Source organism: Monodon monoceros, unplaced genomic scaffold, assembly GCF_005190385.1.
Source record: "Monodon monoceros isolate NGI ecotype Baffin Bay Population unplaced genomic scaffold, NGI_Narwhal_1 Super_Scaffold_2, whole genome shotgun sequence".
Lineage (NCBI taxonomy): Eukaryota > Metazoa > Chordata > Mammalia > Artiodactyla > Monodontidae > Monodon > Monodon monoceros.
In genome coordinates, this window is record NW_021703776.1 from 20,350,305 (window position 1) to 20,374,666 (window position 24,362).

The following is a 24,362-nucleotide window of genomic DNA, read 5'->3' on the forward strand; positions in this document are numbered from 1 at the left end:
TTAACTAAATAATTGTATAATGTCGACTTAAGAGGTCTAGAATGTCCCAGGTTTTATGTGTCACTTTTTTTTAAAAGAGAAATTGGGGCTGGATAGTGAAGGGTCTTCTATTATGCATTTCTCTTTAAAAAAAATAAATTTATTTATTTTTAAAATTTATTTATTATTTTTGGCTGTGTTGGGTCTTCATTGCTGCATGCAGGCTTTCTCTAGTTGTGGTGAGCGGGACCTACTCTTCATTGCGGTGCTCAGGCTTCTCATTGCGGTGGCTTCTCTTGTTGTGGAGCACAGGCTCTAGGCACGTGGGCTGCAGTAGTTGTGTCTTGCGGGCTCTAGCGTGCAGGCTCAGTAGTTGTGGCACACGGGCTCAGTTGCTCTGCAGCATGTGGGATCTTCCCAGACCAGGGCTCGAACCCGTGTTCCCTGCATTGGCAGGTGGATTCTTAACCACTGTGCCACCAGGGAAGTTCAATATGTGTCACGTTTTATATAACAACTATAGTGTAAGATTCAGCGACTAGAGTGGTTTAATTCTGTAACCTAGATACCAATTATAATATCTCACTACTTAATATCTTTGTTTTACAATATATTGAAAAAAGAAGAAGTAATTATACTTCTGCTTTAGAGGCAAATTTTTCCTGCTAGGTCAATGAAGAAAACCTGACTTGAAATCATCTTCCATGTTATGCCTGGCTTGGCTTTCATGTAGGTATATAAGTATTTTTGTTTTCCTGTTACTTTTTTTTGGTGTTCTTGGGACTACTACTGCTATACTATTTTGTCACTCTATGCATGTTACTAGAGGCTTTACTAATAAAATTCTACTATTTGTTTTTAACAATAATGGCTACATTTATCAAGTGCCTTTAATACACTGGGCATGTGTTGGAAATAATGCATATGTTGCCTTTAATTCTTCTAAAAAAATCTAAAAGATACATGCTGTTGTCTTTGACAGATGAGAATGCTGAGGCACAACACAATTCAGTAGCTTGTTTGTGTCAGTTGGTCAGTTGGTGGTAGAGCTGAAATTTGAACTTAATATGTCTAACTGCAAAGCCTGAGTTATTTCCACCGTACAGTAGACCACCTGTCCGAGGTTTCATTTTCTGTGGTTTCAGGTACTTGGGGTCAACCACCGTCTGAAAATATTAAATGGAAAATTCCAGAAATAAACAATTCATAAGTTGTAAATTGTGTGCTGTTCTGAGTAGCATGATGAAATCTTGCACTGTCCTGCTCCATCCCTCCCAGTTAGTTAATCATGCCTTTGCCCAGCACATCCACACACTGCATGCGCTACCCACCTGTTAGTCACTTAGCAGCCATCTCAGTTATCAGATCTACCGTCATATTCATGTACCCTTATTTTACTTAATAAAGGCCCCAAAGCATAAGAGTAATGATGCTGGCAATTTGAATATTCTCTTGCTGTACCTAATTTATAAATTAAACTTTATCGTATGTATTGTAGGAAAAACATAGTATACGTAGGGTTCAGTACTACTTGTGATTTCAGGCATCCAACCGGTTTTAGAATATATCCCCCCAGGGTAAGGGGAGACTACTGAATTACAATCCATTTAAAGTTTCTTCATCTCCAGCTGTCTTAAACTGTCCCATTTTCAACATTTTGTCCCTTTTTTTTCTTTTCTTTTGGCCTCTAATATGTTAGCCAGAGCAACCTGCCTATTCCTTTTTTTTCTTTCTTTCTTTCTTTCTTTTTTTTTTTTTTGGCCTATTCCTGAGTAGTAGCAGACGTAAGAATTGTACAGTTTGAACTTCCTCTTCATATCTTGAGGCAGAACCATTTTTTGCACTGCGGTACAAAACATAGAATGTTGTTACTGTATGAGTCACTGTACTATTTCCCCGTTATAAAAAAAAAAAAAAAAAAGAAACATAGAATTACGGAATACTAGAAAAGAAGGAGTCTTCAGAGGTCAGTTATTATTGCCCCTGATTATATAAGCACAAGCAGCAGAAGCTCCATGGCACTCCCTCATTTCAGCAGTTCACAAGTCCTTGTGTTCTTAGTCGACTGGGTCTGCATAAGTCTCTCAAATCTCGGGGTTCTTCGTGTATCAGTTTTCACAGTTATGTCCATAAGGACAATTCACCCTGATTTCAGCAGTTTCCCTCAGTGTGGATGGGTAAACAACTCCAGAGGAGGAGTCAGGTGTTTTAAATACCATCTGCCTCATGCCTGTCAGATCTCAGCCATCCCTTAAATAGGAAGAAAAAGTTTTCTTCTTTTCCTTCCAAGTTTCTGTAGCCTGTTTATACATTATTTCTTCCCCTATCGTACAACTCTATTTACTGGGCAAGACTTGATGCAGAAGAGCCAGAAGTAGTGCTTATATATGTGCAGGTTATGAGTTAGAAACTGTCTCTTATTTTTAAATATCAAAAAACATTCATGGTAAATAATTCTCTTTATAGTTATTGGTTTTCTTTCCTAATGTGTGGTATAAGAGTTTTTAACTAGAAACAAGGGGACCTGATTAGGAGTTGTCCTGGTTCTGCCATTTAGTGTCTGTTCCTGGGAAAATCTTTTAAGTGCACTGAGACCCAACTTTTTCCTCTGTAAAATGAGGATAGTAGGTGAGATTTCTAAGTTGTTCCTATGAAAAAACAAATTCTGTGGAAACTTTTCTGACAACTGCCCCACTCCAGCACTATCTTATTCTTCTCTTGTTGTATCTCCACTATACCCTGCTTATTTCTAGAGTTTTATAAAAGAATTTATGTACTTTCTTATATTACATTATGATTTCTCTAATTTGTCCTGTACTTCTTTCTTATGTGGATTCAACAAGCATTTACTGCCTGCTGTACACTTGGCACTGTGGGGGGAATGCAAGGAGGAAAGCTATTTATATTTCTCTCTTTTTTTGAAAGGAGCATTTTTAAAATTAATTTATGGCTGCGTTGGGTCTTCGTTGCTGCACATGGGCTTTCTTTAGTTGCGTCGAGTGGGGGCTTCTCATTGCGGTGGCTTCTCTTGTTCCGAGCACGGGCTCTAGGTGCGCTGGCTTCAGTAGTTGTGGCTCGCGGACTTAGTTGCTCTGCGGCATGCGGGATCTTCCCGGATCAGGGCTCGAACCCGTGTCGCCTGCAGTGGCAGGCAGACTTCCAACCACTGGGCCACCAGGGAAGCCCTATTTATATTTCTTGCTTTTAGAGTATTTATAATTTAATTGGAGAGATAATTAGCTGCAGTGTAAGCAAGGCTCTGTATTGTTACTCATCTTGTTTCTTTTTTCTGCATATTGACCTTTTTTTTTGTCTTCTGTGACTGCTGACACTTTAGATGCTTATCACTAGCAATTTGTTTCTATTTACTTGAACCATTTTCTTCTTTTTCCCCTGGAAACTGCATTCATATTGAACATCATTTATATGCAAAACACTCTTCTAGGTTCTGTAGAAGATAACAAAGATGAGTAAGATATGATAACTACAAAAGAGTTTATAATCCAGTAGGGCAGATGGAACAGCTACACAATCAGAATTCAAATCGTAAGAGAGAGAGGCAGTGATCATTTCTAGTTGTAGGGATCTAGGAGTGCTTAATGAAAGAAGCTGAATTTCACCTAGATCTTTCAGGATGTGTAGGATTTTGGTAGGCAGAGTTGGGATGGGCAAGACATTCCAGCTCAATGGTATTAGCAAAAATACTGGAGTAAGACATTTGAATAATAATGAATCAAACATTCTGGAATTTTGTGTATGTATACATGTGGATGAGTAGTAGAAGAAATTATTAAAAGATAAGGTGAGTCTTGACTAAGATCCTTGAATGGCATACTATGGGAATTTTCTTTTTTTGGTAGGGTTTGTTTAAAGCAGAAGAGAGTGCCATGATAAACTATACTTTCAAGGAATATTTGGTCACTCTATGCTTAGTGGACTGGTGGGGAGGAGAGAAACTCTAGGTAGGAAGATCACTTTTTTTCAAAAGGTAATGAATCAATGGTGGTGGTAGCTATGGAAAGTGAAAGGAAGATAGACATATTTTAATGGAAAAATAGACTGAACTGAGCAGGTGACTTAATGTTACGGGGAAATGGAAGAAGGAAGTATTATAAAGGTTTTTGAGAATTTTTTGAATTTTAATGTTAGGATTTTGTGCCATTAACATAAAGAGAGAATTAAAAGGAGAGCTTGAACCTTAGTTATATGATAAAGATGATGATTTTGGTGTTAAATATTTCTTATGGAGATGAAGGCGTGGAACTTGGTAGAAGGGTTGGGTTGAGAGATTAGTTTGGGGATTCATTTGCCTAAAGTTATAGTTTAAATCATAGGATTGCATTTTTAGAGGAAATAGAAAGAAGAGAGGAAGCATGCCTAGGGTATACGCTAGGGGAATGTGCAGGTTTGGGATGATAAATTGTGAGTTATTGAGTAGTCATGTAGGATAGTGCAGTTTCACTGCAACTTAGGGAGAATTTTGAGTTGGAGGTCAATAATGTCTGTTGCACTAAGGACTGAGAAAAAAGGGCTGAGAAAACATTGGATTTGGTGGTCTTGATTAGCTTTGTTGGGGGGAGGAGGTGTGATAAGTGTCTTCTTTCCCCATCCACTGTATGTGCAGTCCTTTCTCTTTTTATTGTATCCTTCATCTTTTTCTTTCCGTTGATGTTCTTATTTTTGTAATTTACTTTCCCTTCTGCCTCCCCACTTCAATTCTGTATCACTTCTCTTATTCTCCTGCTTCCTGCTTGTTCTCAGATCTATTTCCAGCTATACTTATTCGTGGATCCGGAAGGATAATAGAGGAGGATATCAGTGTTGTTGCTAGACCCATCAGTTTCATGGACTGCATTATTGCAGCGTGAATTATGGCACATATAACAAAGCAAGTAAAACTGTGATCACATGAAGCCTATTTGAGGTTGGGCTACACGAATGTATTGCAGCTGAAAGCTTTAGCATGAAATTCTACCAACATTTCTTAAGAACTGCCAGTGTGGATTTTTATGACACTTATATTAAAAAAAAAAAATCTGAGGACTTCCCTGGTGGTCCAGTGGCTAAGACTCTGCGCTATCCCAATGCAGGGGGCCCGGGTTCAATCCCTGGTCAGGAACTAGATCCCTCATGCCACAACTAAGAGTTCACATGCAAGTAAAGATTCCGCATATCACAGCTGAAGATGCCACATGACACAAGGAAGATCTCTCACGAGGCAACGAAGAGCCTGTGTGCTGCAACTAAATACCCGGGCGGCCAAATAAATAAATAAATAAAAATAAATACTTAAAAAACCTAATGAGCCTGTATGAATATCCCTCTTTATAGCAAAATCTGTGGTTTAATAAGTCTTAATATTGTGTGGGATTTCTGTGTTTCTCTTAAAAACTATTAAATCTAACAAATGTATATATGTATACATATTCATATATGTATACATATATAATTGTGTTATATTTTCTTTTTTTCTTTTGTTCTTCTCTTTTTAAATTATAACATAACCTTGAGGTAATGTATGTAAAGTGAGGCAGAAATGCATTTGAATAGTTGTAAATGAAGGGAGGACTTGGGAAAAAGTAAGATTATTTGTGTGTGTTTGTTAGTTTCTAGTATATTAACTCAGTGTTTTATTTTGAAGTGTTTTTTACTCATCTCTTTCCTTCTAATATGGCTTAAGTGATTCTAATTCTTTCTTAAAAAAATATTTGTCTGAAAATAATTATCAGTTCTTTCAGGGAGAAGATTTAGGCTAACAACTTATTTACACATGTAATACATAAATATGTATCCCTTTCTGTTGCAGAAATTTTAAATAATTTAAAAGTACATGAAATAAAAACCAAGAGCTCCCTTTGTTCCTTAGGTGTTTGTGTCTGTCCTTCCAGACCTTTTGCTATGCATTTACATATATACATGTTTACATATATACACTCACAGAAAAGAATATTCAGTTTATTTTTTAAAACCTAAATATCCTATATGCATTTTTCTGTAACTTGTACTTTTTAACTTAACAGTGTGTCTTGGAGCTCTGTCCATTAGTGTTAAATTTATATACACATGTACAGTATGTGTCTGTGTGTATGTTTTTCTTCTAATTAACTACGTTTTGCCTTTATAAATTTATATAAAGTATAGATTTCAGTAAGCTTTTAATTTTAGAATAGTTTTAGATTTACAGAAAAGTTGGGAACTTTGTACAGAGTTCCCATATATGCTATATTCACTTTCTCCTATTGTTAAAAATCTTAAATTTGTATAGTATATTTGCCACACTTAATGAACCAGTATTGATATATTATCATTAACTAAAGTCCATATTTTATTCACATTTCCTTAGTTTTTACGTAATTTCCCTTTTCCGTTCTAGGATCCTATTGAGGATAACACATTTTTAATTAATTAATTTTTGCTCTGTAGAGTTTTATTTTTCAATTTAATTTAATTTTTTTCAGTTATACATACACATGTATCTATTCTTTTTCAAATTCTTTTCCCATTTAGGTTATTACAGAGTACTGAGCAGAGTTCCCTGTGCTATACAGTGCGTCCTTGTTGGTTATTTATTCTAAATATAGCAGTGTGTACGTGTCAATGTCAAATTCCCAGTCTTTCCCCTTTCCCCACCCTCCCTCGCTGGTAACCATAAGTTCCTTCTCTAAGTCTATGAGTCTGTTTCTGTTTTGTAAATAAGTTCATTTGTATCATGTTTTTAGATTCTGAATATAAGCAGTGTCATGTGATATTTGTCTTTCTCTGTCTGACTTACTTCACTTAGCATGATAATCTCCAGGTCCACCCATGTTGCTGCAAATGGCATTAATTCATTCTTTTTAATGGCTGAGTAATATTCCATAGTATATATGTACCACATCTTCTTTATCCATTCATCTATTGATGGACATTTAGTTTGCTTCCATGACTTGGCTATTGTAAACAGCGCTGCAGTGAACATTGGGGTGCATGAGGATACCACATTATATTTAGTCATCATGTCTGTTTAGGCTCTTCTTGGCTATGGTAGTTTCTTAGAATTTTCTTGCTTTAGATGACCTTGACAGTTTGAGGAATACTAGTCAGGTATTTTGTAAAATGTCTCTCAATTGGGATTTGTCTAATGTTTTTCTCATGATTAGACTGGGGTTATGGGTATTTGGGAGGAAGACCATGGCTTTGTAAATTTTTAAAATAAAATTTAATTAAAAAAATAAAATAATACTGAAAGGTTTATAGTGAAAAAGGGCCATAAAACTCTCCATTCCTGTCTCCAGCCCCCTGTCCAGCTGTAACTCTTTTTTTTAAAAAAATTATTTATTTATTTATTTTTGGCTGCATTGGGTCTTTGTTGCTGTGCGTGGGCTTTCTCTGGTTGCGGTGAGCGGTGGCTGCTCTTCTTTGTGGTGCACAGGCTTTTCATTGCCGTGGCTTCTCTTATTGCGGAGCATGGCCTCTAGGCGCACGGGCTTCAGTAGTTGTGGCACGTGGGCTCAGTAGTTGACTTGTGGGCTCTAGAGCTCAGGCTCAGTAGTTGTGGTGCATGGGCTTAGTTGCTCCATGGCATGTGGGATCTTCCTGTACCAGGGCTCGAACCCGTGTCTCCAGCACTGGCAGGAGGATTCTTTTTTTTTTTTTTTTTTTTTTTTTGCGGTACTTGGGCCTCTCACTGTTGTGGCCTCTCCCATTGCGGAGCACGGGCTCCGGACGTGCAGGCCCAGCGGCCATGGCTCATGGGCCCAGCCGCTCCGTGGCATGTGGGATCTTCCCGGACCGGGGCACGAACCCGTGTCCCCTGCATCGGCAGGCGGACTCCCAACCACTGCGCCACCAGGGAAGCCCTGGCAGGAGGATTCTTAACCAGTGCACCACCAGGGAAGCCCTGTAACTCTTTTTTAAAAAATTTATTTTATTGAAGTATAGTTGATTTACAATTTTGTGTTAATTTCTGCTGTACAGCTAAGTGATTCAGGTATACATAAATATATATATACACATATATATATTATTTTTCACATTCTTTTCCATTATGGTTTTTTACAGGATATTGAATATACTTCCCTGTGCTGTACAGTAGGACCTTGTTGTTTATCCATTCTATTTATAATAATTTGCATCTGCTAATCCAAACTCCCTATCCATCCCTCCCCCGGCTGTAATTCTTAATTCTCATCTCCTTTTAATTCCAAATTTCTAAATAAAATGCTCATTCTGCCTTTTATTTTTGAATCAATCAGCTTTAGACGTATATTGCATTCTTGTTAAAATAAATAAGAATTTAGCACTTTAAAATTTAGCTTCTTTCCTATCTCTGATAATTTCATAAACCTTAGTTGAAGCAATAATCAGGGCTTATTGTGACTTTGCAAACACTGTTCAGTGCAGATCAGAGATCCTTTTCTCTATGGCTTTCTTGGTTTTCATGTAGCTAAAAATTACCTCTCTTTTTTATTTACATATATACTTATTGCTTCATTTTCTGTGTTATTCTCTGTTGTGTGATAAGAGGTAATCTGGCAATTCCCCTTTATTCCTGGGGGGCCTTGTTTCTGCAGTTCTCCATTCCTGTGTTTCGACCTGAACTGTTACCCTTTAAGCCAGCTGCACAGCTTTCATACTGATATTTTCTTGTGTTGCTCTCCTGTGCTCTGGGTCCCTTGTTTCCTGGGTCTCATGTCTTCTTCCTTCTTTGTTTACTCCTTTACTTAGCATGCCCTCATGTAACTTCCTCAGAAAGGATGCATGTGTGGTAAAAATTTTGAACTTTTGCTTGTCTGAAAATGTCTTCCGTCATGCTTGATTGATAGTTTGGCAGATTTTAGAATTCTAGGTTAAAAAATATTTTCATTACGAATTTTGAAGTTACTGCTGTATTACTTTCTAGTGTCTACTGTTGCATTGACGGAGTCCAGTTCCACACTGTTACCTGATCTTTTATATGCGATCTTTTTTTTTTTTTCCGCTTCTTCTGGAGGCTTTTAAGATCTTTTTTTTATCCCCAGTGTACTGAAATTTCATGAGGGTGTGCCTGGTGTGTTTGGGGCCAGAGGGGCTACAGTGGTGAAGTCCATTCTTTGTACTCATCCCTTGAAGAATCTTCATTCTGGAGACTGATCTTTTATGGGAAATATTTATTTATTTATTTATTTATTTATTTATATTTTTCTTCCTTATGCAATTGGTTTCTTTTTCTGAAATTTCAGTTAATTTGATATTAGATCTCCTGAATAGATCCTTTGTGTTGCCTTATTTTTTTGCTATTTTTCACTTCTTTGTCTTGTTGCTCTGCTTTTTGGAAGATTATCTAAACTTTATCTCTTCCAACCTTTTAATTAAGCCTTTCTGTTTTGCTATTGTCTTTTTAATTTTTAAAAGTTCTTGTTTTTTAAATTTCCTCATTCAATTCAGCTTGAGTATTTTAGGGAAGTACAATCAGCTTGTCTTTGCCTTGCCTAGGGTACCTGAGCCTTGAGGCCTGTTCAGTTCCTACAGAAAATGAAAGTTTCAGTGTTTGTCTTAAAGGGTGAGATTGAAATGATCACTTGAATGTTTGGGGTGAGGGTGGGAGAACTGGGAAGTCCAACTCTTTCTTATATAAACTTTTAAACAATTTCCCTTATTTTAAGATCCCTGTATGTGCGTATGTGTGTGTGTATACATACATATACAGATGTATACACATAAATGTGTGTATATGTGTGTGTGTTTATATATATACACACAGTATACATATATATGTCAGATTTGGGATCCTTTTATAAATTTACATTTACATATATCAACTTGCAGTTTTCGTCTAACGTATCATGAACATTTCCCCCATGATGTTAACTGTTATTTAAACATGATTTTTAATGGCTTCATAATTTTCCATTTCTGAATATAACCAAATTTATCTAACCAATCTCCATTATTAAACATTTGTTATTTACAGTTTTTCACTGTTAAAAATAATGTGGGATGAAGACCCTTGTATGTGTATTTTTGTGCAGGCTTGGTTTTCTTTTTATTAATCTTAGTTGTGGAATTGTGGGATCAGAGGAATGATGAGTTTTAATATTTTTCCAACATATTGTTAAATTGCTCTCCAGTAAAGACTATTAGTTTATGCTCATCACTGTGTAGAAGTGCCTATTTCGCTTCACCTTTGCCAAGCAGCACTGGTTACTGTTATTTTTAAGAAAATTGGTCTTTTAAAAAATTTTGTGTCCATGTAAGATGATGGATATTCACTAAACTTACTGTGGTAATCAGTTCGTCCTGTATGTAAGTCAGATCATTATGCTGTATACACGTTAAGCTTATTCAGTGCTGTTTGTCAGTGATATCTCAATAAAAATGGTCAATTTGATAGGTGAAGAAATGATTTCATGTTATTTTAATTGAGCTTTTCTTCATGTTTGACATTAGCATTCTTTGAAATTTGCTTGTTTTGTGTCCCTTGTATCTTTTCCTGTTTTCTTTTTAAAATTTTATTTTTCTATTTTTAATTTTTCTTTTTTTTTGGTGGTAAATTGTGAAAGTTCTTTATATAAAAAGAACTCTGCATAAAAAAGAAATCAGCCCACTGTCTTTTGGGGAAAATTATTTGTCTTTATTGAGACTTACCCAGAAAAATTTTGGATCCCTACTGTTATCGGAGGAATAGCTTTATTAAATCTTAGAACTGTTTGTCAGAAATGACCAGGTCAGTTAGAAAAGGGATATACATTTGAAGAACTACTACTGAAAGACTTTCAGGACTAAGAATTCCCTTCCTTGCCATGGAAAAGAAGGAAGGATTAACAAAGATCAACCTGGAGCACCTTATTGGAGAGAAAGTCATGATGTACTGTAGAAAATAACAGTAATTTCTCACTTTTATTACAGGACTCGTTTCATGCATTGAACAAGCATTTATTGAGGGAGAGCCTTCTCTACCCTCAAGGAATGTACACTGGTGGGGTTAGGAATGATGCTAAGAAGAAAGATATGTTTGTAACTAACTAGAATACGGTGTGATATAGAGAACCTGCTTGCTGTATTATAGCACAATGGACCTGGTCTAGTTTCTTAGCACAGAACAAATGAGAATGAGCCTATCAGTGACTGCCAGAAGTTAGAGCTGTCACGTCTTTTACCTGGAGTGATAAGAGACAGGTGAGACAATAAAAATGAAATGATTCTCAGCTGCTATTTAGTTTTGAACAGTTAATTTTTTCTTCTGTTTTTGAGGCCAATATGAGGATGACAGTGAGAGTTAAAATTTTTGTCAAAATGAAAAGAGTAAATTATATTTCTTATAATTTTGAAAGCAGGGATGTATGTAGTACATTTTTTAAAGTAATTAGAACTGTTAAAAAATGGGTGGCAATCTCCTGTTATCTGGAAATCTGTGAATTAATTCTGAAGATTCCAGATGAATGGTTTGTTGATGTATTATTTGATCAGTCTCTTAAAAGTATTTACAAAACTTTTTATGTTTTGCTTTCTTACTGGAGCAGTTCATATAATACTTGTGTGTGTGTGTGTGTTTTTCATCCCTACATTATTATAATGACATTAATACTTGTGGAGACAAGTGAATTTTATTATAATCAGACGAAAACATTTATTTTGTTATTTAAGAACTGGTTTCCAAAGTGGTACTTATAATAAAAATCAACTGATACCTTGTCGATTTTAACATTCTTTAGTGCAGCACTATTACTCATTTTTATCTCATACACGTAAATGCTCAATAGAAATGTATTGGGTGAGTGAAATACATGTTACATTGATGCATATGTGGCATATACTGCTAAATCATAAGTTGACCATATGTTTGAAAATCCCATTTATATTTTGTTTGAAATTATTTTCATCAGGTTTCTTTTTTATATCTTCTACGTATAAGGTATGTCTTTAGCCCATGTGTGTTTTTCCACATATATAATTTAAAGTATGTTGTGAGTTGATAATGACTTATTTATTCCTTCTCTTTCCCTCCATTCTTAGATTCCTTTTGCATCTTTAAATTCAAATCATATCATGGGTCTCTTAGCATCTGTGTTCCGTCTGTCCCCTATCCCCCTTTGTATTTTCAAATAAAAAGTGTCCTTATGTTAAATTGGGCTTTTCAAAACAGATAATTTGTTGTTCTTATGGTGGAATAATTCTCACTTTTATTCTAAGAATTGTGATGGGAAGATGAGCTAGAAATTCTTTCCAAGCCTTAGATTAAATCATGAAGGATAAAACTGTACAAATTATTGGTCATGAAAAGAAGTAAAAACTAAGAATGACACTTGTTAAAGAACAATGTATAACTGTAAACTTGATGGCAGGGAGCCTTTTCCTTGTGAAAAGACCTCGAAGTGGCTTTTATAAATATGAATGCATGACAGTGTGGTAGCAGCAGACTTGAGGTTTTATAGACAGTGAGGTTCTGACTTGTTATGGCCCCAACTAGAGAGCATGCGTGCCACAAACTACAGAGCCTATGTGCTCTGGAGCTCCGGTGCCACAACTAGAGAGAGAAAACCCTTCAGGCCACAACTAGAGAGAAACCCACGTGCCGCAACTAAGACCCGACGCAGCCAAAAAATATAAAGTCTTTATTTAAAAAAAAGAAAAAGAGAAATAAATGCTTTTCTACTATGTATATATAGACTGATTTGTTTTTGCTTCATTTGCTTTGCAGGTTTTGGGTGTAGTATAGGGTAGGAGGTAAATGCAGTTATGTCGTCAGTCACTCTTATAGTCTTGACTATGCCACTGTTTTTGTTTCCATAGGTGTTTTTTGTATAATGACTTCACACCTTCAACTTATTTTTACTTGAACTATTTAATACCATACTTGAAGGCATATTTCAAAACCCCTTTTCCTGTATTACAAAACTAATATGCTCCTATTGCAGAAACTTAGAGACTTTTTGCCACTTAAAAGTAATGGCTTACAAAAAGAAATGAAATTGAGTTATTTGTAGTGAGGTGGATGGACCTAGAGTCTGTCCTACAGAGTGAATTAAGTCAGAAAGAGGAAAACAAATACCGTATGCTAACACATACATATGGCATCTAAAAAAAAAAAAGGTTCTGAAGAACCTAGAAGCAGGACAGGAATAAAGACGCAGACATAGAGAATGGACTTGAGGACACGGGGACGGGGAAGGATAAGCTGGGACGAAGTGAGAGACATATATACACTACCAAATGTAAAATAGATAGCTAGTGGGAAGCAGCCGCATAGCACAGAGAGATCAGCTCTGTGCTTTGTGACCACCTAGAGGGGTGGGATAGGGAGGGTGGGAGGGAGACGCAAGAGGGAGGGGATATGGGGATATATGTATATGTATACCTGATTCACTTTGTTATACAGCAGAAACTAACACACCATTGTAAAGCAATTATACTCCAATAAAGATGTTAAAAAAATAAAAGTAATGGCTTTTAATGATTTGCACTGTTATCTTTCAGTCTGTTTTCTGAATGTGTATATTAATCATAAATTTTAAAAAATTGTGATGTGTAGAGGCAGGAGGTATATATGAGAGATCTCTGTCTTCTGTTCCATTTTGCTGGGAAACTAAAACTACTCTAAAAAATAAAGTCTATAATGTCTATAAATAAGTATATTTATAAATAAAGTCTATAAAAATTGGGTCATATTATATTATAGTTTTATTTCCTGAGAAACTAGTTTAATTTTATTCTGAAAAAAATTTGTTTTGTGACTGTGATGGTTTATAGTGTATCATATTCTTTATATATGTCATTAAAATTCTATAATTATTTTAATCTGTGGGGTTGGAAGTCAGGATCCTGGTTACCCTTAGCAGTGCTGCATAATAAAGACTGGAAGGGGGTACCTGAGATGGGTTCCGGGTGCTGTTCATTTTTGTGAAAATTGAGCTGTATACTTATGTGCTTTTTTCTGTATGTATATTATACTTTAATAAACTTCTGAAAGTTTAATAATTATTGAAATAATACTTTTAGGTTAATAAGATTAATAGGGAAAAGAAATGCTGAGACATTTCAGATGACTATTTTCTTCAGTTGTGGTTAATGATATATAACTAGTTCATTTAAAAATGTGTAGTTACTTAGGCAATATTAACTTATATATGTGTCTGAGCTCCAGCTATTTGTACTGACATTTTATGGCTGGATGACAGCCTATGACATGTTTTCAAGGACTTTAAAACAGCAAAAATTAAGAGTAGTGAGCCAATCTGAAGTGTGAGAACAGCTTAATCTATTCTAGAATTTTAGAATAAGTTGTATATGAACATATGAGGACTTTATCTAGCTTTTTCATCTCTGTGTCCCTAACTTTTTCTTATACTCAGCAATGTGTATTTCTTAAGTCAGTGAATCCCTGTTTTAGTTTGCTCAGCCATCAACTGTCCTCTCATCTGCTTTGAGTATTATCACTTTAAAAAAAGCACTTTGTCAGTTTGATAGGTGAAAATATCTTGTTTGAATTTGTTTTTTAAATTAATAAGTTTTAAAATGTTTATTAAATACATAGATTTAACTTTTTTGAGAATTATCTAGTTAAGTAGTTTGGAGAGTCGTTCAGTACGGTAGCCCCTAGACTCGTGGCTTTTTTTTTTTTTTAATTAATTAATTTAATTTTTGGCTGCTTTGGGCCTTCATTGCTGCATGCGGGCTTTCTCTAGTTGTAGCGAGCGGGGGCTGCTCTTCATTGTGGTGTGTGGGTTTCTCATTGCGGTGGCTTCTCGTTGTGGAGCATGGGCTCTAGGCGAGCGGGCTTCAGTAGTTGTGGCACATGGGCTCAGTAGTTGTGGCTTGCCAGCTCTAGAGCGCAGGCTCAGTAGTTGTGGCACATGGGCTTAGTTGATCCACAGCATGTGGGATCTTCCCGGACCAGGGCTCGAACCCATGTCTCCTGCATTGGCAGGTGGATTCTTAACCACTGTGCCACCAGGGAAGTCCTCATGTGGCTTTTGAACAGTTAAAGTTGAGCTACTTTGAATTGAAATGTGCCATAAGTGTAAAATATAGACTGGAATTTGAAATCTTATTATGAAAAAAGGAATGTAAAATATCTCAGTAAGTTTTTAGTATTGGTTCCATGTTGAAATGATGTTTTAGATATATTGGCTAAATAAAATATTACTAAAATTAATTTCACTAGTTTTGTTTTGTTTCTAATGTGACTACTAGAAAATTTAAATTTACGTATGTGGTAACCATTATATTTCTGTTTGCAGAGCTGATCAAGACAGTGATCTAAACATTAGGTGACTAGGACCTGAACTTAGGGTAGTATTTATAGAAAGAGAAATAAGGAGGGATTTTAAGAAATTATGAAATTGGCATATATGTTATATAATCTTGGGTGTTACATTACAGGCTTTTTGCAGTTTTGTGTGTTTCCATCATAGCTTTGTAATCAGTAGTAAGCTTTTTGAAGACAAGGATTTCATCACTATTTTAAAATTCTCCTCTGCATTTCGTCTTTTGCTGGGTGCATAGGAGCTTGATTGAACAACAGTAATTAAAAGGACATCGAATAATTTTATACACACAAAGTTTGAATTTTTAGAATGCAGGTCAATGATTCTTAGAGTTCCTATACCCTTTATTTTAATATCATAATATCACCAGTTAGCCACGTCAGTCATATCTTTTTTAAAAGGTGCAAGTATAAGGGAACTAACATCTAGTCTTATATATATACCAGGCTCTGGGTAGTCATTTTATATCTTTCTTCATTTAGTCCTTGTAGTAACTCATGAGAAAGATATCAACCATTATTTTACATATTAGAATATTGAGAATGAGTATTTTTTCCAGTGTTATGTTAACCAATCCAGATATTCCCAGCTTCAAAATTAGCCCCTTTTCCGTTGTAGTTTACTCTCTCGATTAAAGTTAGCCACTTACTTTAAGTGATTTGAAGTTAGTTTGTTGTTGTATTGGACATGAAGTATGTGAAGAATAATCTTTAGAATAAAATGTGTAGTGATAAATTTTGATAGTTTATGATGTATTATGTATTCCAGTGTTCAATATATGAAAGGAAGTTTATAAATAACTAAAACCTTAGAGAAAGAAAAAAAAGCATGTTTGTTTTTCTTTCTGATTTTCTTGGTGTGTTGTAATTCTAGAAATTTCACTGTAGTTCATGAAAAAAATAAAATTTTAAAATACTTTTAAATATTTATTTTGTCTTTTAGATAAAATCAAAGACAAAATTAAAGAAAGGGATAAAGAAAAGGAAAGAGAAAAAAAGAAGCATAAAATAATGAATGAGATCAAGAAAGAAAATGGAGAAGTAAAGATTTTGCTGAAAAGTAAGTTTATATTAAGTGATTTCAGTTGTACTGTGTTACATTGTTCAGTATATATGTATTGGCTTAGTGATTAAAGTAAGAAATGTTATTTGGTGCTGAATTTTGCTGGGAATAAACATTTGTGGTCAGACTATGAAAAGTAAATATAATAGTGGGGTTTTCTAATCTGTGTAGTAATATGTCTTTAGTATATTTATTTAGTGAGTTATTAGAAAGTACTAAAGGTAATTATAAGGTTCCTTAAATTATTTGAAAATAGGTTCTCTAACTCTGTGTTTATATTACTAGTCTTTATCCATATTTAGATAATCTAAAATAAAAGGCTAAAGAAATTTTTAGCATGATAGTTATGGTGGAGGAAGTGATCTTACCAGTATTTGATGATAATCACCATAGCATAGTCTGGGATTTAGAGGGAGCATTTTACTCTGAGCTAAATAAGAAGGTGTTGTTTTACTGTTTGTTTCTTGCATGCTTAAGAATATCCTCTTTTTGTTTCCTGTTTTTTCTCATTACAACTATTTTTAGTTGTTGTTTATACATAGGGGTGGATGGTGAGGTAATAATATAAATCCTGTCAATAAATCTGAGCTTTTCCAGAGAGAATTTGTGATAGAAGGATAGTTTTAAATTCACTCAGATAGCAAGGTAAGAAGAATCAGTGGCATTTGGTTGCTAGATAGCTAGCAAATTCATTTGCTGCCTCATCAAGTTAACAATTTGTGGATCAGAACACGTTGACTTTGATTAATTTCATATTGAATTTATGTGTGGATAAGCCTTTCTATCTGCATAAGGGAGAAAAGGCCATAGCACTGTAGGTGCAATGAAATTACTGGTTAATTTATATTATTTAAGGTAAACAGTATTAGATTCTATAATTTCATTTCATTCTTTGTTTCCAGATGTTCTTTGGTGGCACTTTGTCTAAGCTCTATTTTATACTTGTCAGAACTTTATTTTCTATAAAATTCTTTTGACCTTGAAGAAACATGTCAGAGCTTAAGTTGATGGCTACTTGGTGAATGCTCATGGTCCTTTTCTTCTATTTTTTTGCAAGTGTGTTTTATCTATGTTGTCTAAATAGACTGTAAGCCTTTGAGGCAGGAGTTGAATATAATCACACTAGTGCTCTACAGCAGCTAATGATTAACACTTGAAATGTTTTCTTATTTTTACCCTCTTGGTTTAGTCAAATAGTCATTTTTTATTGGTTTAGTCATATAGTCATTTTGTTATCCGTTTGTACAGTGATGTAAATTCCTGTCACTTGGTTGAATGTTAGATTCCTAACATACGATTAATGTGAAGTATGTGAACCTAGAAATTACATGTGCAAGCAGAATTTTAAATAGCCTGAAAAGTGGAGATTTTCCAGTAATATACAGTGGTAACCTTGACTTTGAAGTAAATGAAAAATTTAAGAGGTATTTTGAACCAAGCTAAACTAAAACCTAGTGATGATAGAGGGGAAAAAAAGAGATAGATTTGGAAATAAATTGGTGACCTCTGGGATGACCATAGGAAAATCTATTTATTGTAAAATGGAGGTAAATAATGATTACTGTCTTACAGGGTTGCAGAGATTAAATGAGGTAAAGTAAGGGGGAAGTGCCAAGTACAGTTGTCTAGCCCTCAGGTATTCAATAAGTAGCTATGAATGTTACTTATAAACACATGAAAGATTAACTCTTGTGATTAAAAACAATGACAAAACTATCTCCCCTCCTAGTGGGTAGTATATAGATAATTAAATGAATAAAAACATGATTAATTTGAGAAATTGTGCCTGTCCCATGGTAAGCACTGAGTAAGTGTAAGCTATTGCTACTATCTGGCAAAAACAATTTGTTCTGCTTGTGTGGCCGGCCATTTCCCAAGTGAGCCTTATGATCAGGGAAAGGCATCCTTTGTTACTGGTGTCCTGGAGCAACAAGAGAATCAGTTAAGTGGGGGCAGTAAGTATCCTATTATTTACTACTTTATGTCCCTTTTTCTTTTATGGCTTTCAACTTTTATTCTCTCCTTAAAATTTTCTCCTCTGATAATGCTAACAATTGCAAGCTATGGCAGATGCAGGCATTGATTGATTGGTGATGACACTTGAATATCTGACAGTAGATGCTAACTCTCACTCCATGGGACTTCCCTGGTGTCCTAGTGGTTTGATCCTAGTCCAGGAACTAAGGTCCCACATGCTGCGGGGCACGGCCAAAAAAAAAAAATTTTTTTTTAAAAGGGGGAAAAAAATAAAGTAGCTAACTCTTACTCCACACCAGTCTTATTTCTTCCACATTTTCATTAAAAACTGCGTTATGACTAGAAATATGTACATGATTATATACATGCCAGAAATGTTTTATTGATGCAGAAATCTTGTAAATGTTTTTCACTGATAAAATAGGAGCTTGCTTTATTAGAAACAGTTTAAAGGAACAAATAAATTTGAAACATAAGCTTATTTAGCTCATCCTTTTATATCTAATGTCTACCAACTACTTTTTCTGAGTACACTTATGTGTTTCAGCCGTTTTGTTGTTTATTGATAAGGTGTGAGAACATGGATGTTATGATTATAGTATTCTTGAGAGTAAATTTTATCATTATAGCATATCAGCGAAGCTTGCTGACGAGCAGGTAGAAAGGGGATGAAAAGAAGCCGGTGTTCAAGGTTATTGGTAGTGTACTAAAGGTCACAGGTAGGTAATTCATGACAGGAGGAGCGAAGATGTTACTGTGCCAAAAAAGGAAGGCCATTCCCCAAAGACCAAAGGTTGAAAATAGCTAAGCTAATTACTGCTTTGTTTCTGTGTATGATAATGGAATTATATATATATATTACTTCCCATATTAGATATGAAATCACATCCAGTATCTCTGGGCAACCTTTATTTTTCCTTTATTAACACTAAAAATATACTAAGGTTAGGAGTGGAAATTAATTCCAGTGATTTTGTGATTTTTAAAGATTTAAAAAAAATAATTTGCCATTAACAACGCATGCTGTTTTTTTTATCTGTTTGTGTGTGTGGTTTTTTTCTGTCTCTGTATGAGTGCCTCTTTCTTCTGACTGTGTATGTGTCTCCATTTCTCTCTGTGTCACATTCTCTCTTTGGCTATCTGTGCATGTGTGTGTCTACTTGGTGTGTGTGTGTGTATGTGTGTGTTTGAGGTCCACTGTGCATATGTGTGTGGCTCTTTGTGGGGAGGGTCTCCCATCAACCTTATACTTTTATACTTTTTGAGGGTCCATATTACTTAGCAATTCTTTCCGTTATAGGTATTTACCAGGCTCCTTTAAAAAAAACACTATAGTTCTGATTTATTGGGCTCCGTTTGAAGAATTATGAATTTAGAGTAAATATGTACTTTAAATACCTTTTAGTATAAGAGAAAAACATTAGTATTCAAAATGATCTTATCTCCTTAAGTATTTAAAAATTTCCTACATATGTATCTGTTGCATTTCATGTATCATTCCAAGATATTAAATGAGTGATTGTATAAAACTTTTTTAAAAATTACCTAGTAAAGGCTAGTGCCTTGATTTGATTTAAATGTAAAGAATGCATTTTACCTGTACCCACTGAGGGGGGATCCCCAAGACTACCCCCAGGTTTGATGATTTGCTGGGAGGATTCACAAGACTCAGCATAAATTTGTACTCATGGCTGTGGTTTATTATAGTGGAGTATACAAAGTAAAATTAGTAAGGAGAAAAGGCACGTGTGGCAATTTCTGGAGGAAGCTAGGCACAAGCTTCCAAGAGTCCTCTCCTAGTGGAGTCACAAAGGATGCACTTAATTCTTCCAGCAGTGAATTGTGATAAAATATGTGAAATGTTGTCTACCAGGGAAGCTCATTAGAAACTCAATAGTCAGGGTGTCTACTGGGAGCTGGTCACATAGGCACCCCCTGTGTAGCATGTAGCAAAATTCCAGAAGGAAAACAGGTGTTAAACGTAAACCATATTGTTTGCACAAACAGTTCAGGTACAGTGAGCCACTCTTATCAGGGAATGGTAGTAACCTTCCCAAAATACAAGTTCTCAGATACCAGCCAGAGGCCACCCTTGCAAGCAGGCCTGAGGGTAGCAGTCTCAGATGTGTTATGTTTAACCCTTTTCTGCACACTGTGCTCACTTTAGTATTTAATTACAGAGTAGTTTGTCATGGAAGTTTAATTACTTGATGCTCAATATAATAGTCTCTTGACTAATTTCTTATTAGTTTGTATTTTCCAGTTTCTATTATACTACTACTGTTTTCATCCATCCTTGTGACTAAGAAATAGACAAACTGTTGTACCTATTTTATTTTAAAGTAACATGAGTGGATATTTACTATTTTAACTTTAAAATATGTGTTGTAAATATAATAGGATATTAAGCTTATATTTTCACTCAAATGAAATTCTGCTTATTTTGGCACACCATTTAATTTGTACAATTTTACATGTATTTCCAGTTTAGTTATTAATTATACCTAAGCCTGTTAAACTTTAAGTCCTGTTTTTTAATACACTACTGTCTTTTTTGCTTGACTCATTTGGATTTTACTTACATATATTGAATATAAACCTCTTATAACTTTCATTTTGATTAACTCCCTGGTTTTTTTTTTGTTTTGTTTTGTTTTTTTTGCGGTACGCGGGCCTCTCACTGCTGTGGCCTCTCCCGTTGCGGAGCACAGGCTCCAGACGCGCAGGCTCAGCGGCCATGGCTCACGGGCCCCGCCGCTCCGCGGCATGTGGGATCTTCCCGAACCGCAGCACGAACCTGCGTCCCCTGTATCGGCAGGCGGACTCTCAACCACTGTGCCACCAGGGAAGCCCTTAACTTTTTATTATTAATTTTTTCCTAAGATTTTAACCTGAATCTGATGTTTTGATAGTTTATACCTGGGTAGCAAGTATGAATTTGTTAATATATTTTAAAACTACTTACATGTAGACTCGAGAAAATTAACACTGTATTAAGTGTTGCATTTTATGACTTTGCAAACCTGCATAATCAATAATGTTGACAGATTTTTAGTTTTGCTTTTCATAATGATACCAATTTGGTCTCCATTGCATACTTACGAATTTTTAGAAGAGATAGTTTATTATTAACATTAAACTTTGCTTTTTCAAGAATTGCTATGAACTTGAGAGAATATTTATGGTTGTTGTTTCAGGGTTAGGATTTAGTGATAGTATTCATATGGTGAAAAACTGACTGAATGGGAGACAAGGGAAAAAACCTATGAACTTCAGGTAGTCTGTTGGTGAGAGAAATCTTTGCATTCATGGAGTCATTAAATGTTCATCTGTAGCAGTGTACTAGATGCCAGGAGGGATTTGATGATTGGTAAAAAAAAGTGTTTCACTCTGAATTCATCAAAGTTATTTGTTTCACTCATACAGTATCCTGAAGGACGTTTATTATACAGGCATCCTATGAATGAAAAAATAATAACTTTATATGACCATATTCATAGATATAGAATATATAATAACATGAGTTTAGAGTGAAGTGATTTCAGTTCCAACTACAAAGATGAGGGAAAACAAAATGAAGAAGATGATGTAAGAGTAGTCTTTAAAGGATGGGTAAGAAAGAGTTCAGTAGTAAGTACTAGGCAGGGCAAGGATATTTTAGGGAAAGAAAATGCCTTTGCCAGTAGTAGAAAGATAAAGTAGGACTAGGTATGTTTCATAAGAAATTATAAGTAGTGCAGATTGGACCAGAGCATGGCGTACTTGAGGGCATTGACTCTGGATTCCAGACTGAAGAGGTTGTATTTGAGAACGCTTGAAAGCAGTTGAGTCAAGGGATGAACATGATCAAAGCAATATATAAAACGTATAGAATGATTAATATGCCTCCCGCATTAAGGATGAGAGATAGTCATGAGGCTTTTAGACCAAAAATTAAGGCAGTAGTATCATGGAAGTAAAAAATAATCAAGGATGAGTTGGGTAATTACATAAAACATTGGAGAGATCAGGAAGAGTGATTTGAGAGAATATCATTGGATTTGATATATGAACATTCTGGGAAAGTAAATTTGAGTAGACTGGAAGCAGACCCAGAACTTAGGGGATAAGAATGGTCAGTTAATAAAGGGAAGGCACTGGGCATTGCAGTTTTTTATAAGAAGTTTGATGGTCAAAAGAAGAGGATAGAGAACTTTAAGCAAGGGTTTTGGAGTTGATGGGATGGACTTATTTTGGGGAAGTAGGCAGGACATCTCATTCACCAGAGACAGAAAAGAATAATAGAGATATGTGAGGATGGAAGAATTTGGCTAAAGAAGCAGGTTGAGAAAACTTAATTCATGACAGGTTATCTATAAAAGTGAAATAACAGATGGAAACAGTGAATGCCTTCTTTCCTCAACTGTTATCTTAATGACTTTTTTCATATTATCTTAGGAAGCATAATATTTTCTTGTGAGGATGTTTACTCTTTTCTCTTTTCTTATCGTATAGAAATAAGTATACTGTGATAATGTTGTATTTATATATGTACACTTAAATTCTGTAGCTGTATAGCCTCTGTGGATTAATCTTTTATTCTTTGGATTTCTGAATTACTGAGCCCAGGGTCTACTTGCCTTTGGTTACAGAAACTCATTAATATATAAACTTACTATGACCCATGTCTTTTTCTTTCTTTCTTTCCTTTTTTAAATTTCCCTCTTTACCAGTACATGGATATCATTTGTACTTAGGACATGATAAGTGATTCTAATTTTGTCATCTCTTATGGTACCTTGTTAGGTCTTCACTGGAAACTTTGTAGACTCTAGTAGATCTAACATAGCCCATTTTGGATGAAAGAGTACTTTACCAAGAAGGACACATGGTAAAAAGCTAAGGAATTGCTATGTTTGTTGCTGATACACTATGCAAGTATTTTTCTCCTTTTATGATTTGTAAGTCTTGACACCTATATGCAATTTTTAAGAATTTAAAGTAAAAATGATATATATCGATGGAAAGCATCTGCAGGGCATTGTTCATATTGACTTTTGTTCATCTTTCCATTTCTGACTTTCTGTATTTAGAATTTGAAGATTATGGTTTCTAAAGCATTCGTTTCATTACTTCAGTAAATACTGATTGAGCATCTGCTACATGTCAGAATGGTACCATGCACTCTAGGCATAACTTTTTCTTAAGCCTTCCTCTGTGTGTGTGTGCCTGTGTGTGTGGAGAGAGAGGGAAAGAACCTGACTAAATTATGATTATCAATACTGTGTAAAACAAGTCCCAAATATAAACTTCATTCTGAATGAATTTTGCTTATTTATTATAAAACAATTCCTAAAGCATGGTTTTTAAAGAAACTAAAATACAGAGTTTCAAAAAAAATGTTTCCCAACAGGTGGGAAGGAGAAACCAAAAACAAGTGTAGAAGACTTACAAATTAAGAAGGCAAAGAAGAAGAAGAAAAAGAAACACAAAGAGAATGAAAAACGGAAGCGTCCAAAAATGTATAGCAAATCTATTCAAACCATCTGCTCAGGATTGCTGTCTGATGTTGAAGATCAAGAAGCCAAAGGCATCCTAAATGATAACATAAAGGATTACAGTGGAAAGAATTTGGATACCAAGAACTATGATTCCAAAATTCCAGAGAACAGTGAGTTTCCATTTGTCTCATTAAAGGAGCCACGGGTTCAGAACAACCTCAAAAGGTTGGACACTTTGGAGTTCAAACAGCTCATTCATATTGAGCACCAGCCTAATGGAGGTGCATCAGTTATCCACGCCTACAGCAATGAACTCTCCCACCTGTCTCCTGTGGAGATGGAGAGGTTTGCAGAAGAGTTTGTGGGTCTGGTGTTCAGTGAAAACGAGAACTCTGCAGCTTTCTATGTAATGGGTATTGTTCATGGGGCAGCTACTTATTTACCTGATTTTTTAGACTACTTTTCATTTAATTTTCCCAATTCACCAGTGAAAATGGAGATATTGGGAAAGAAGGATATAGAGACAACAACTATGTCCAATTTTCATGCTCAGGTAAGAGGTTTTAGTTTTTTTATTTTAACTTTTAATTATATGTTTTAGGCAAGTTTCTGTTCTTTGTTCCTCATTTTGCTATACGTT

At 35.2% G+C, this 24,362-nt stretch overlaps 1 protein-coding gene across 1 annotated transcript in view; it reads left to right on the top strand.

Annotated features, from left to right (window-relative positions):
• The window catches only part of RSBN1L (round spermatid basic protein 1 like), a 62,861-nt gene that overhangs the window by 15,130 nt on the left and 23,369 nt on the right, over positions 1-24,362 (top strand). The window contains exons 2-3 of the mRNA XM_029233585.1: positions 16,146-16,262; positions 23,635-24,275. Coding sequence (XP_029089418.1) covers positions 16,146-16,262; positions 23,635-24,275 — 758 coding nt within the window. The remainder of the gene's footprint in view (positions 1-16,145; positions 16,263-23,634; positions 24,276-24,362) is intronic.